General features: G+C 39.2%; 1 protein-coding gene across 1 annotated transcript; it reads right to left on the bottom strand.

Moving 5' to 3' along the window:
* Window positions 1-2,001: 2,001 nt before the first annotated feature.
* On the bottom strand, window positions 2,002-10,157 carry LOC143713999 (2-oxoglutarate receptor 1-like). The gene is made up of 2 exons (XM_077204913.1): window positions 10,051-10,157; window positions 2,002-3,031 (listed from the first exon to the last, which is right to left on the bottom strand). The coding sequence occupies exon 2, from the start codon at window positions 3,022-3,024 to the stop codon at window positions 2,002-2,004; it is 1,023 nt and encodes a 340-aa protein (XP_077061028.1). The 5' UTR covers window positions 3,025-3,031; window positions 10,051-10,157.
* Window positions 10,158-16,366: the final 6,209 nt, after the last annotated feature.

Genomic DNA, 16,366 nt, shown 5'->3' with positions numbered 1-16,366 from the left:
GACGTGCGTGACGCGCGTAAATTCCGCTTAAAACTTTTGTTTTTTATGCGTGTCAATTTCGCTTTTGACGCGCGAATGGATTCAAAGTGTTGACGCTCAAAGTGGATTCAAAGTGTTGAGAATTTGACGCTCAATTCGCGTCTGGTGTGAACGCACAGTTAGTCAAACTTACTTGCATTTAGTCATTTCATGCATTAACTTCATGTTAGCACCAGGCTCTAGTGATTGAGCTACATTTTCAGTATAAAACCACTTGAGGCTGTACATTGAGGTGATTATTTTATGATTAAGGGGGTTTAGACTATTTAATTGGCCTAGTGCTTAAAGGTGCCATGTGTCTGAATTGAGTAAAAAATATTTAAAAAATGAGTTACATGGATCAAGAATGAGAAGAAATAAGGGCGATGATGTCATTAAAAAAATGAAAAGTTATAGTGTTGCAGAGATATCAACCTGAATTAGCATTCTAAATTACTAGCCCCGGCCCGACAGATGTCATAATACCAGTTTCGGCCATGGGAGGCGGTATGCGGGCAACACCAGCCAAACTGCAATACACGAAGAAGTCGCACGGCTTGTGGGCGTATTTGAACCTGATGTCAATCGTGTGGAAAGTACACCCCACTACTACAGTTCAGTTCAGGGAAGAGAGCGGAAGAATGGCTGAAGCCCTTGGCAAGAGACCCTTACCACAACCACCTGCTGCAGGGGAAAACAATGTGCTCAGAATCACAAATAAAATCGTATAAAAAAAGGAGAAGAACCAGAGTTAACATTGGCACTGCTTTCCATCGTTGGAGACAACTAATGGAAATGAAAGAAATGAGGTTTGACTCCGAACTTGCAACATTTCTTTTCGATTGGTAAGTAAGATGCTGTTAGTATTTCGCTAGAAGTTTGTTTTATATGTTTGTTTAGTTTTTTCGGGAAGTTATAACATAGAAATGTATGGAAGGCTGTTCGATATAAGTTCTAAAGTTAGCGATGGCTACATTGAAAGGTGTAATGAGAACTACGTGAGCTATATTATGTTTACTGAATTGCTTTCCTGAGGTAAATCTGACATATTTGTTCTCCAGCTATGTTATTGACCTCTGCACGCTGATTAAAAAAATGATTGGTCGTTATTATGTATGAAGAATACATTTTGGTAAGTTGTAGCATACTGTATCTTTCAACAGTGTTCGTGTGTTTTTACTATTAGCTAGTAGAGATGATCGGTTCACGTGCGCTAGGGATCTGTCGTGTAACGTTAACATTTACAAGCGCCAAAACGATATTTTTTGTTTGAATTGCAATGTAATAACATTGACAGAATCGGTGACGGTGAATTCGTGATAGTTGGCAGCTCTGAATGGCGCTAGCTTGGTCAATAGCAGCGAATGCTGTCTGTCAAATTAATGTAATTCAAACTAACAATAAAAATGTAATATGAAAAAAACGAATAAGACCATTCACTGGTGAAGGGGAGTAGCTTGAAGATGTCATTTAAAAAGCACTTGACATCAACCAACGTTCTTCTTGACTCAAAACGTCCTCTATTAGGAGTTGGCTCGGCTTCGGCTATGGCTCTAGGGTCGTTGTGAATGTAGGGGCGGAGCATTGAGACTATGCCGTTTCTCGTTTGTTACTCTAGAGTAGATCAATTCACTTTCTGGAGGTAGACTGCCCCCATCTGGTATGGAATGTGGAGTAGGAATTGATTTTTTTGCGGATATTACACAAGACACCTTTAAGAATATCCCTTGATATAATTAATGTTCTACAAAAAAAAAATATATATATATATATATATATAAAAATAAGAGGTTACATATATCATACATCAAATATCAACTTTTATATTCCACAAATGTAAGAAAGTCATACAGGTTTGGAAAGACATGAGAGTTAGTAAATGATGACAGAACGTTAATTTTTAGGGGGAGTATCCCTTCATATATTGGCCAGTTCACAGTGGCATTGACTCTGGCTCGTAAGACTGAAACAGTGGCTTGAGTTTCAGCTGCTTTGCTCGTATGTGGTATTGGTTGTGGGTTTGTTGATCACAGCCACATTAACAATCTCCTTAGTCTTCGACATGAGCTGGTCACATTTGAACAGATCCATGAAGGCCTGCTTAAAGTCCCCCGACAATGTGTAGAGCGGCAAGTTAAAAACGATGTTGATTACAGCGATCGGCCTCGAAATAATGTAGACCACATGAACACCACGGTCCAGCATGCAGTCGGTGTCCGGAGTGAGTTTCGTGTGGATTCTTAGAGCTCGTAGCACGTGATAGGGAAGAAAGCAAACAACAAAGCACGTCAATATCAACACGATGAGTCGCCTTGCTTTAAGCCGTGTCTTGCTTCCCATATGAGGACCCTTCTTTAGCTCTTTAATGATGCGCCAATAGCAAAGACAGACAACGACCAGAGGAAGCAAGTATCCCAGTACGGTCAATGCCCAACTATATGGCCAGGTGATTTCTGTTTTGTTGCTTGCAAAGTCCAAGCAGTATGTCTTATTGTCCATTTGAACCACGTCAAACACATTAAAAATAGGAATTAACTCGCCTATCGTCACGACCCAAACCAAGACGCAAGCCAACACGCCCCATCGCTTCTGCTTGATGCTGTGCATGTGCGATGGATGCACGATCGCCACGTACCGGAAGATGGCCAGACAGGTGAGGAAGAGGATGCTGCCATAGAGGTTGAAATGGAACATCAATCGTGCAAAGCGGCACATGACGACCCCCAGCGTCCAGGTGTCATCGAGGACATAGTAGTAGATTAAGAAGGGCAAGCTGACCATAAAGAGAAGGTCAGTGATGGCGAGGTTCACCATGATGATGGTGCTGCTCTTCCAGGGACGAACTTTGAGCACGTAGACCAGCAGAGCGATGATGTTACCCACAACGCCCACGATGAAGATCGCACTGTACATGACGGGCAGGTAGTAGCGCTTCATGAGATCGTCCACTTCGGTGCAGTTGTCAGTCGAGCTGTTACTCGAGCCGTAGTAAACGTGGCCCGCCATAGTTGTTCTTGCAGAAGGAAAACATACAAAACATTGTTAAAGAGCGCACATCATGCAAAGTAGATGTTCAGAATTTGATAGTATTTCAGACACTGTTCTTGTTCTTGGCATTGAATACCTCAGCAATTTGATAAAGAGATGTGCATCTATCCAACGAGATGCAATGAAAGAAGAAAAGGATCCACACCAAGTAGGTGTCAGTGCGTTAAATTTAACAGTGTCAGTGTCTGCGTAAAATGTAATAGTATCAACCATATTTTTAAAAAATAGAATGAAGTCATCAAAACAACCCTGATACAGAACTGTTTTGATGACTTCATTCTATCTTTAAACGTTAAGGTTGACTCTGTTAAATTTAACCCGGAAATTGACACCCACTGGTTTTATTTCTCGATACCAAAGTCTAATTAGAATCGGGTACTTTTTAGTTTATATATAGTTATTGAACAAATTGTACATCTTCAAAGAGGAGGTAATGTTGAACTTAGACTTTTACAAAGGGATAGTAAATGGAACTTTGACTTGAAGTTATATATATATATTTGTATGTTTATATTAGTAGGAATGTCCTGTAATTTAAATGAAAGCAGGTGTATGTTTAGAAAAGTATTTTACTGATAACGGGTTAAAAACCCTGATAAACCCTGAAAAACGTTTTACTTTTACTTTTTTGGTGGCCTTGATGGAATAACATTTATGTGAGATTGTGTGTGTGTGTGTGTGTGTGTGTGTGTGTGTGTGTGTGTGTGTGTGTGTGTGTGTGTGTGTGTGCGTGCGTGCGTGCGTGCGTGCGTGCGTGCGTGCGTGCGTGCGTGCGTGTGTGTGTGTGTGTGTGTGTGTGGATACTTTTCTTCTTTTATGGCATTGAATGTCTGACTTGAATACGACTTTATTTAATTGTACAAAATTCCTCGCCTCATGCATGCGGGAGTCCAACTTGTTCAGACTGGTCCGATGTAGGCCTATGTGCAAAAAGTTTCATTTGGCCAGACTTGATTGCATGGAGGGAAAAACGCAGTGTTCAAGATGCCGTCTACCTGCTGTGTTATAAATTGCAATAGTCCTTCTTGCACAGTTTTGAAAACGAACGTTAAGTGTTGTTTTAAGGACATGTTTGTGTATGCTCGTAGACAGCCACTCTGAAGCGGTCAGAGGCGATTCTAAAAGATTCAAAAAGTCGAGACAGGACCATCGTCAAAATTCTACCCACCACTCAAACTTAGTTCATCCAAAACAAACTAGAAAATAGACTCAAGTGCTAAATACCTGAATTATCCTTTAAGAACGGATCAATATATTTGTTTTCCTTCATTTTAATGAACCCTAACTTTATTCTCATCTGAATGGTAAATAATTGATTTTCGTATAAAATTATACTACCATTAAAAACACATTTGATTTTTTTTAATCAATGTAGAATATGAAACTGCTCTGAAGAAAAGAAATGAAAACCAATGTGATATGATTAATGTCCAAAAGATGTAACCCACAGACTGTTTTGAAATGGGGTTGGATAAATATGTTGCTTTTAAAACTGTGTGTGTTTGGTTGGGTGACAGTTGTAGGTTACAAGAGTTTGACAAGAGTTTAGAGTGTGACAAAAGCACAATGTTGTGTTTTATTGCGAGTGAAAGTTACACAAATATAAACACTTTGCAGTTTGAATGATAACCTCTATGAACAAAATGACGGAGTATGTTTTTTTTATGTTTCCAACTTCCACTGTTCGATCGCGCCCGCGCCTCTCTCTCTCTCTCTCTCTCTCACACACACACACACACACAGATCGATCGCGTCTCTCTTGACATGAATTCTGACTGCATGCAGATAGATGAGAGAGAGCGAGGAGTGTGGTGCTTAAAACTTTAGCATACTTTTGAACGATCGACAGTTTTCTGGTATGGTCCGACAATGTTTTCTTTAGCCCGCTGCATTTAGTAGGATTAGCCTATTCTGTTTTTCACGCTATTTCTATTTTTTTCATGCCTGAACACTAGCCTGCTATGCCAGCCCATGTAAACGGGCCAAACATACCCATAATTCTTTGCGTTCTGATGACGTCGCCGCCCAGTTGGTCACATGTCTTAGCGATCCCGTGGGGGAAAACATTGCCTTGGCACTCATTAAATACACGCGACAATCAAGCCGAAAAGGTGCTGTGTTGATTTCTGTACTGCCAATAAACAAACAAATTATGAATTGAAGTTCTACATCCTTCCTAATAAACACACAGAACCGGAAAGGAGGACAAAATGGCTACAAGCAATAAATAGTAGTGTAATACTTCTGTGATGTTCTGTAATACCTCTATAGTACTTCTATAGTATGTCCCAAAATACTATAGTATTCCTATAGTTGTTTTTCATAAGGGATGTCTCATTCACATTAGCGTTATAAGCTGAAGGCTCGCTTGATAGGCCAATCGCTACAGTCTACACTAAATACAGACTGCAGTCTGTGAGTTAGGATAACTGTCAGCACAGTCCCCCGGCAAACTCGTACTATTGATCACCGTTTTACAAAAGGATTAATAGTTTGGAGTGAAGCATACGTACAATTGGTAAGTGACTAGGTTTTATGGAGTTATAGTATGCAACATATGTTTGAGTTATAGGCTAATGTTACCGTTAGCTACCGCGATGTCTTACCTGGAGATTCAACCAGATAGCAAAATATGCCTGGAAACGACACCTCCGGCCATTTGGTTGGGTTAGTGATGTTACGTATGACACTGAAGCTTCGATGTGCGTATCGCATATGCGAAGCAATTTCTATTGAAGCCCCGTATCGGGGTGTGTATTGGTTTCCCAGAGTCACGTGATCGAAGACAGATGAAGCCTCACTTTCTCTCCAATCACATGCACGTTTCACTTTGGCTGTCAGAAGGCTCGAACCCCAGATCTTAAGCCGGGTTCACACAGCAGGATAATTAGGCTGATTTTAGCCCCGATTTACCCCTTCCGACAATCTTAAGGATGCTCCGATTATTGTAAAATAATCTGATCAGATATTCCTGCCGTGTGTGGTGTGTTAAGACTGCTCTCGTCTGCTCGGAAGGACGTCGGGACTAGCCTGGCAAGCCAGACCTATCAAGATGTTAGGTCTGGGAACTCACAATTGGCATACCTCAATCCGAGGGGCGGGATAAACGGTTGTCTTTCAAATTCCCTCTGCACACAATAGGACAGCGCTACAACCAACCAGAGCAACGGACGGCTGTGGCTGAGTCCCGTGCGTTTTTCCACCAGCGGATAGTTGATAGGCCTATATTAAACTTTTGCCGTATCCGGTCGTCAAAACTCCGAACACATCTTCCTTTTTTAAGAATGACTTAAGTGACGTTCTCTTAACTCCAAGTCATCCAGTGTCGCGGCAAAAGCCGATTCGAAAGGCCGTTGTTCGCCAGCAGCATCTCCTTTGTTTTCAAGTAGCAGATCACCTATTGAAATCACGCGGAACCGTCACAACTCTGCCGTCATTATGTTAAGCCCGCCCACTAACTCTATACACGATGTGATTGGCCTGACCAGAGTTTGGTTTTTCCAGCTCGAATGCCAACGGAGAGTTGCTAGACCACACTTTGCTGCAAAATATTTTTTGCTGCCGCTGGGGTGCGTCCAGATTTCTAGGCTACGTCGGGACCACTCCGATCTCAAATCGGGGATATCCAACATGTTGGATTTTTTTGGCCCGATTTCTCCTCGTGTGTGGTGTCCCCCAGGGGACAAATGAGCATGCAGACTGTGGACTGTGGCGTGTAGCCAATCAGAAAGTGAGGTGACGAGGCGCAGAGGAAGCAAAAAACAAAATCAAAACAGCCGGCGGCATGGCGCTGCAGAAATTCCGGTGGGCGTCGGAGATGGATTCGGTTAAAAACAAACTACAAACTATCGCCATGGCATCCTCTTCGTCCGCCATGATTGTTTACTCTGAAGTCACGTTTGATCTCGAGGGATTTTTAGAGATTTTCCGCCTGACCTGGGAAGGCTCTGGGAAGGCTCGACCAAAACTGTTAGACCCGTGATTTTTTTATCGCCGTGTGTGGGGTCTCTCAGGTTTGGAAAAACGGCCGACAATTTTAAAATCGTCCCGTGTGAACCAGGCTTTACTTAACGAGTCCTTGTTGGCTCAGTCTGGTTGGTGGGTTTGTGAGGAGAGTGCTGTACTTTGAAAGTTACATTTAAATAACCAAAACTACTTATTCCTTTTTTTGTTGTAGTTGTGTCTTTTTGTTTTTGTAAAATCTTTGGACTTTTGGTGTTTTTTAGGTATTATTATTGTTATTTGGGGTTAGGGTGGGCTTAGGGGTGAGGGATAGGGTGTTGGTGTTTGGTGGAGGGTTTGTATTTAGAGCAATGAGCCATTTTGGCAACAGCCAAAAAAAATAAAAGACTTCCCCTATCTGGGAATATTTTGAGCGTATGGCTTCCAATGTATCTATGCATTTCTAAAAAAGAAGAAGAACAAATAAATATTTATTTATTTATTATTTAAAATTTTACTTATTTTATTGTTGCATTTTATAATTGCTGACCGTTGATGTGTCTTATATTCAGTCAATGTACATGTACTGTCACTCCCAATCATTTTTTTTCTCTCCTCACACTTCTGAGGTGGAAACCTTTGTCTTCTGTTGGACAGTGCTGTAGACCAGCACAAACAAAGCTCAAATGCCACTTCGGATGTGATCGTAGAAGTGGATAAATACCTTACAGAGACAAACATAAAGAGCTGAAGATCCACTTGAATACTGGAGAATGCAGAAACATGTCTAACCCCTTCTATATACACTGGCATTACAGTTTCTGTGTCCCCGGCCTCCTCTGGTACATGTGAAAGAGTGTTGTCTAAGGCTGGGGAAGTACTGTCTAACAGGAGAAGTAGACTCAGCCACAACACTGTGAAACAGCTTTTATTTCTTAATAAAAATTATTAAAAACGTCACCTTTCTGCCATTCCTACTGTACAGTTGCATAACTATCACTGCCAAGTGTCATAAGCACATCTAATAACAGATGATCCTGTCACATATTCAGTGTGTGTGTGTGTGTGTGTGTGTGTGTGTGTGTGTGTGTGTGTGTGTGTGTGTGTGTGTGTGTGTGTGTGTGTGTGTGTGTGTGTGTGTGTGTGTGTGTGTGTGTGTGTGTGTGTGTGTGTGTGTGTGTGTGTGTGTGTGTGTGTGTGTGTGTGTGTGTGTGTGTGTGTGTGTGTGTGTGTGTGTGTGTAAAGAGAGAGATGGTAGGCCTACATTAGGTCTTATTGAATCATAGGCTATAAGCTCATTTTATATTTTGTCACACTTTAATGGGTAAAGGAATTTATTTAATGGACAAATCAGACACAAACGTGTAAGGCTTATTTGTACACATAACATTGAAACTATGGAGTGTGTTGTGGTTGCTTTATCTGACAGAGCTTCTTACAAAGGTTTCTGGCTGCTTTATTTTAAATAGGCCTAAGCACCAGATGGCGTTGTTCTCGACACTCTCGAAGCTTTGAATCTTTTCCAGGAACAGTTAGGGGAAAGCCTCGTTGCTTCATGAGGCTTCATTTCCCCATCCCTAGGTTGGGTCATTGACCCAGTTTTTAATTAAATATGGGCAATCGTACCCTATTGCAGTTAATTTAGCAATATATCGTTGCCGGTCGGCAGGCGTTTTGTCATTAAAATACACATGACGTTCGCGGTGTTTTCCACCACGCCGACCAGATATGACGCGTTGCCGACTGTATTTATAGGAGTGCTAGAGCAGCGCAAACACTTTTGTAATCTGACACTTGTAATATCTTGTTAGCAGCAGCCCGGTCTGTTTGATGTAGCTGCATTTAGAGACCATATATTTAAGCTCTGGTTAGCTATAACTTCATACAACTTTAACTTCTCCGTGCATATTTATACAGGTATTATCTGTGTATATTATGTCATATTATCATTTATATTTATCATCCTCACAGGAAACACTTTTATGTGTAGCCTATATCTATCTGCACTGCGCGCAGAAAATCCCGCAATTATACACTACCTGATTTCACACAATAACCTACAGTAAATGTTGCTCAAACACCGAAAACACTGCAGTAAACTCTGTTTAAACAGTACAAATTCTAAGATATGGATCTGTTGTAGTCTCAATGTGAAGCTGAATTTATTTAAATTATTTTCCATAATAGCTATAATATTAAAAATAAATAGAATTACAATAATAAAACAAATGTAATTAAAATCTTAATAATAATTTGCATGGTCTGTCTGAGCGCTTACTATCTCAAGTTCAATCCGGTAAATTTTAAGTTAATAGCTAACTACACCGGAACAATGAGTAATTTATTGGTAAGTATAGTGGATAGTCGAATGTGGTAGTTTACTATTAGCTCATCAATAACTACTTTTTTTTCATACATCCCAGAGAACTATTAAGAACTACTATATGGTTTATATTTAATTTGACAGTTTCACTTTATTTTGATGGTCCCTTTAACACAATTCTGTCGACTATAAGTTGCAACTATCTACTAACTCTCATTAGCGTGTTATTGGAGTATTAGTAGACTGGTTTGGGTTAGAATAAGTTGAAATGTAGTTGCAAAGTTACTTATAGTCAGTATAATGTCTGTTGAAGAGCATCACAATAAAGATATTACAGCAGAAGGTCTACTAATACTGACTGATAGTTGACATGCCGCAAAGTTACTTATAGTAAACTGAGTCATCAAAATAAAGTGTTCTTACCAATTTCACTAGTGCAAATAATTCTAAAGTGAAGATCATGGTAACCCACTATTAATGACTCAAGTTTGACCCAATCCTTCAGAAGGAATTAGCTATTCGGAACAGTATTCTAAAGTGAAATGCATGATAACTGTGCATTATAATTGAAGTTTTGTTACCCTTCTTAAAATCTTATGCAATTTTGCTTCTAATGTATTGTTTAAAGGATATGTTTACCGAACAATAAGAAAACACTGAGATGCAAAAATACTAGAAGAGCTAACAACAATCTGTTTTTAGAAGAGGTGAATACTTACAATGTGGTCTGATGCTCGTCATCCAGCTGCTGGTTCCTCAGAGAAACGAACTGTGATGATCATGAGTTTAAACGCCTGAGCTGATCCTCCCTCTTCTGAAGAACAGTTCCTGGTAAATCATCTATATATTAATTTGCATTAATTTATGTCACATCAAAACACACAGACAATATGATCTGTCAACACATTTATTTGATATTTAGCTATGGGAAAGTGTGTTACTAACAAGCCCACGTTAATTCCATTGCTGTCAATGCTTTATGAACACAATGACCTATTTAAAGATTTTTATCGCTCATCCAAGATGCCAACGATTATTTTGTCGTGTGTTTAACATGATAAACTGATCATGTCGAGGACAGACAGGTGTGGAAGACGAGGAGCAATTATCATACAAGCTCATTATGCAGTTTTACGAGCACTGTGTCAAGAGAAATAGTGCTGTCCAGATTGATACACTATCCATCCTAAACAGCATTCAAGATCTGAATGAATGCATCCCAAACATGCCAGCGGTGCTTGTTATTTCTGGTGGAATTTAAAGTGTGCCTCGCTTTTTCCTTTTAGGTTAAAATAAAGCATGACGCCAAGGTCATCACGGTAAAAATAATTATATGATCAATAAGTCATGGCAACATTACTTCAACTCATCAAAAGTAATTAACTTTTTAAGTTATATGAGATTCAAATACACAAGGTCAAGCAGAACCATCCACAATGTGCAGACCATCCAATCACAGAACTCAAAGATCAACCCTTACCATATATGGCATATTAAGAAATATAATAATAAGAAAGAGAAGCCAGAAGTTCAAACGTCTGCGAGTCTTGAGTTCCAGTGTATAAGTGTGTCCAAGGCCTAGTTCTTGTGTAGTCTAAGTGTGTCAATAATAAAACATAACGGAAAGAAGTTACACAAGGGCAGTCTTACACAAGATTCATCAGAAGTGGAGAGATTCATCTAAGAAATTAGGAAATATTAACAGCGATTGAATGTAAGTTTTTACTTACAGCATACAAACTATGTCTGCATTAATACTCTGTAAAAAAAAAAAAGAGAGAAAAATATGTGTAAATAAATTGAGTGTGTTTTACAAGGAAATACTATTTCAGCCTTTATACAGTACTTTAATTTGATGTGTTACTTAACTAATTATTTTTGTAATTTACCAGCGTTTTACCATTGCAATTTGAGTGAAAATGGTTTTGTATTAAAAGTCTGGATCTCTCTGGATCTGTCTGCACAGATATTGCACAACATCAAGATAACCAAACTTTTCATCTGATCGGTCAGCGCTCAAAAACAACGCTCATCAATGTCAAAATGGCTGCGTCTGATAACTTGTTTATCAGGCAATGACTCTGTGTTTGCACATGTAGTTACAGTACTTCATGAAAATGATTTCAGACTGACTTCTGGGGCAGCGTTAACGTTTTAATGGTCTACAGAAAATAGTGCGGCCTTTGGTTAAAACTAAGTAAACATTAAATTACTACAATAGTAATTTCTCGCTATATATCAGAAGTGGAAAACATTGGTCAAAAACGTACATTTACACACAAATTGAGCACCAACCACAACTTAGAGATGCCTTCTTTACTTTTTACCTTAAGAATGGAAAGCACAGGATTGTGGGATATCAAAGGCAGTGGAGGATACATCTATGCTGACTTCAAAACTGGATCAGATGAAGGAATCTCAGGAGACACGAAGTGAAGCTATCATTGATTCGGACGTGCCTTGATGACTTTTTTAAAGCAGCTTTTTTAAAAGCCCCCTCAAATCAATTTTTTTTTTTTTTTTAGCTTTTAGTATGAGTTAGCCTTAACCCTCTACAGCACAGCAAAAGTTTTCTTAAGCCTTATGTTCAGTACATTTTTCTTTAAATGATTGCAACCAATTAAAATGTTTAAAAAAGTATCAAAGAACAGTCCAATAGGGTTTGGGAGTCACTATCAAGCACCATTTGAAGGTGGAACGTCCTTTTCTGACACATGGTCACAGGAGCACATGGTGTGAGAAGAAAGCAAGATTATTTGCTTTAGCAACCTTATTTAAAGGACAATTCTGGCCAAAAATGAACCTAGTGCTAAATAACACACGGGTACCGAGTCGACCGTTCTGTGGGATGCGTTTTCATGATCATCGAATGCACCCAGTTTTAACGTTAGTTTTAGTTTGACCACAGATTAGCTTATAACGCTAGTGTATGGGGCATCGAATAAGTATGAATAAAAATCGCTAGTTAATACCAGATCTCTACCTGCAAACCGAAGCATTGGGAACTTTGTAAGTGTACAGACAGTTTAATAAGAAGATACTTTATAAAGACAATACACTTCGCGTATAGGGATGTCCCGCGTGACGTCACGCCATTTGGAGCAGCCATCTTGACGGAATAGAAAATGCTATACCGCCGGTCATAATACAGCTCGTCGCGAAATATTTCTATCATGCCCGAGCGATGCTGTGCAGTTGGATGCGATCATATACGTGATCGTACTAAAGGAATATCTTTATACCGTATCCCAAAAGAAACAAAACGGAGAAACAAGTGGTTGGCGGCAATAAACAGGCAAAACGCTGATGGCGGTGTTACTGTTTGGCTTCCAACTCAACACAGCTTTGCAGTCTTCATTTTGGATCAGGTAAGTTGTCCCCTCGAAGGCTAATGAATGATTTCTCGGAGTTCGGGATCAGATGTTATAAATCCACTGTTGCCATAGAAATCCAAGTTGGTCCAAGGTCCAAATGACAGTTTCAGTGCAGCTTCAAATGGTTTTAAACGACACCAGACGATGCATAAGGGTCTTATCTTGCGAAACGATCAGTCATTTCAAAAATAAATAAAAAAGTTTCAGTTTTATAAGCACAAATGCTCGCCTTGCTCTGTTCTGTGATGCACGTTTGTGACTCTCCTGTTCGAACTCGTTCATCAAAATGAACAAAATCTTTTTTCGAGTCATTTCGTTCATTTTGTTCGTTGAATGAACGAAATGACTTGAAAAAAGATTTGTTCATTTTGATGAACGAGTTCGAACAGGAGAGTTCAGTCTTTCTTTTTGTTGCCTCAGGGCAACGTTGTGCGATAAGGGGTACTTTTCAAGGATGTCTTGGACAATACTTCACAATGGCAAATAATGTGTTACAAGAAGGGAAGATGCAGGGTTGCTGGGTGCACAGGAACACCCAAAGTAACCAAAGTGACACCACTGTGCAGCATCCACCTGGATGATGCGACGGCAGCCATATTGTGCCAGAACGCCCACCACACACCAGCTTTTTGGTGCCGAGGACTGAAGCGCCTTTCAGACAGGACGCAGAATGCCCATTCCCGATTACCCATTAAATGAAACCCATTCATTTCAAGGACTTCCACAGATACATAACAGCTACAAGTGTATGCACTATGCAAGCACTATATACAGGATTCACCCTATTATACTTTATCGACACAATTTGATTGAATGACAACAAAGATATTGATCCAGAAACATGTGCTCTGTGAAATCAGGTTCACTGTTACTGTAGGTAAGATTTTGCCAACCTCTAGTGGCTGATGATGGAACTGCAGGACATTCAAACACAGGTTTAGCTCATCGATAACCATGAACAAGCACAAAGAAACACAAAATTCTGACTGTCTTCATTTACAACACTAGATCTATCTATCTATCTATCTATCTATCTATCTATCTATCTATCTATCTATCTATCTATCTATCTATCTATCTATCTATGGCAAGTTCGGGCCTAGAGAGCCGCTGTCCTGCAGAGTTTGGCTCCAACACTGAAAAAAACCTCACCTGCCTATAGCCTTAGTAATCCTGAAGACATTGATTAGCTTGTTCAGGTGTGTTTGATTAGGGTTGGAACTAAATTCTGTTGGACAGGGGCTCTCTAGGACCGAACTTGCCTACCCCTGATCTATGGGAAAGTGCTTACATTTAACCACTAGAGGGAGTAATATTCCCACTTAAATTAAAACCAAACCCAATACAGGCATGATAGCATATTTCACAGTACTAAAACCAGAATATGTGTAAAAAGTATTCATTTTAATATTTAGTTGTAATGTGTTTTAATCTGATTCATTGTTGCCCCCTAACCACAAAACTAGATGCCCTAACATGTAAACTTGAACTTACTATGCAAATACAAGAGACAGAAAACAGAGCAGTCATATTAAAACTCAAAAATTAAAATCTGCCCGTTTATTTATTTTATTAAACACAGACAGCATAAAACCTTCCAGTGTCACGCTGAAACCTCAAGCAATCGCTGTGGTGATTTAGCCAAGTGAAATCCTCCGAGCATGATAGACTGCGGTTCAACTAAAATAGGATCCGATGGCCTATTTTAGGTGACTAGAAAATGAGAGCACGTTGAAAAGCAGGCCAGACTGAAGGACAGGCCATGTTTCTGCATCAGAAGAAGGCGGTGGATCTATATGTGGATCCAGACTGTGACTGTCGTGATCTCAGATCAGAATCAACTCTCTGATCGGTTCCGCCAAACTCGGCGCTGGGTCAGTTTACTCGCTCAGGAGGGGCCACTGCGTTGATTTTTAGATTTTAACACTTGGACAGAAGGTGGAGACACCATAAGTGATGAAGCTTGCAGTAAACAGCACTTATCTTGGCACGGCGGCAACATATTATCGTCTTGCTGTGCCATTCCGCCCACAAATAATGTGTGGCGACCTGCTGTCAAACTGGCCTTTTAGTGCCCTGCATCGCACAAACAACAATAAAACGATAAACTGCATTGGGGATGAGACCTTGTTATTCATTCAGATTGTTAGTAGCATCGACAAAAAATATGTTTGTTACAGTCTAAACGTATAAATCAGCTGGTGTTTATCAGGCCTGAAACATAATCTATACAAGTATTTGAAAGCAAATGCTGAGACAGATTTCACACGTCGTTGTGTTTGGAAATGTGTCAGAATGCAACTCGTAATGCAATGCAATGCAGTGCAAGCATGTGTTGTTTTTTGCTATAGTGGCCATTAGTGGAAACGGTTTATTTATGACGAGTTAATTAAAAACTAACGACATCTGTATATCAAGATACCTGAATGATATCAGGCCTACATCTGTTTTAATGACAGATATTTGAAAGTAACTTGCAGTGCAATGCAAATGTGTTCAAAATCAAATATGCAAGCACACTTTTTCACATATTGTTTAGTTTCAAAATGTGTCAGTAGAGGTTTCATTCTCAACATTGACATAAGGGGTGCTATAATGTGCATTAGCATAACCTAAATATTCACAAAGAGGACTGTTTATGTTATTTATGGATATACATGTTGCCACTCTTCCCAGCAAAGTGGTGGGTTATCAGTGGAATTTATGAAATGTAAGTAGTACACACACACACACACACACACACACACACACACACACACACACACACACACACACACACACACACACACACACACACACACACACACACACACACACACTCACAAATATCTATTTTTCCTTTAATGGTAACCTTTTAATGTTCTCTATCTGTCTCTAACTGTATCTGTCATCCCTCTATCTGTCTCTGACTGTATCATTATGTTTTGTAATATATCTAATATATTGTTCTTTTCAATATTTCTAGCCACTCTTTGCATCCTGTGATGGAGCAGCATCTGGAGCTGAATTATTCTCCATTTTTGATCATAAGTTTGTTGGACTCACTTGGGGCCTTGTTGTTTGGACATGTTTGTCTGGTAAATGAAGTTGTGAAAATGTATCCGTGTCCGTGTTTTTCAGAAGCATTTTATTATGATCATGTTGGTCAACTTGTGGTTTTAAATGTATGTCGTTTGGGTATTTCTTCTTTGTGTGAAGGGCCATGACGGCTAATTTGTTTCAAGTAATTAAAAAATAATTAATTTCATGTCCATTTAAAAAGAAAAGTTTGTAAATAAAAATGAAATCAAGATAATACAAAATACACTGTTTTATGACTTTTTTCATGCATATTTTAAAGTTATAAATTAAATAAATGTTGACCTGTTTTTCAAGGTTAGGACGTTGAATAATTTGTTTGTTTTGTGCATTATACAACATTAAATGTATTTAAAAACAATTGTTTAAAGCTTATGCAATTGATAAATAATTAACATTTAAAATTCAGCTGCCAGTCATTAATATTCAGAAATCAGGAAAATATATTGTATATACTGCATTTTACATACTTCCTCTAGATATAGCAAATATAAAGATTCATGTAACTTACTGTAAAAAAAAACAATATACTGCAAAAATACTGTTATTTACTGTAATCAGAGAATACAGTAAAATTCTGTAA

Source organism: Siphateles boraxobius, unplaced genomic scaffold, assembly GCF_051911475.1.
Source record: "Siphateles boraxobius isolate OS27281-9 unplaced genomic scaffold, OSU_SipBor_1 53, whole genome shotgun sequence".
In the NCBI taxonomy this organism is placed as follows: Eukaryota; Metazoa; Chordata; class Actinopteri; order Cypriniformes; family Leuciscidae; genus Siphateles; species Siphateles boraxobius.
The sequence above is the reverse complement of the archived record's forward strand: the minus strand, read 5'-3'. Positions and strand labels throughout refer to the sequence as shown.

What these genes read in the sequence shown, in the direction of transcription:
- LOC143713999 (XM_077204913.1), bottom strand. Translation starts at nt 3,024, where the DNA reads ATGGCGGGCCACGTTTACTACGGCTCGAGTAACAGCTCGACTGACAAC.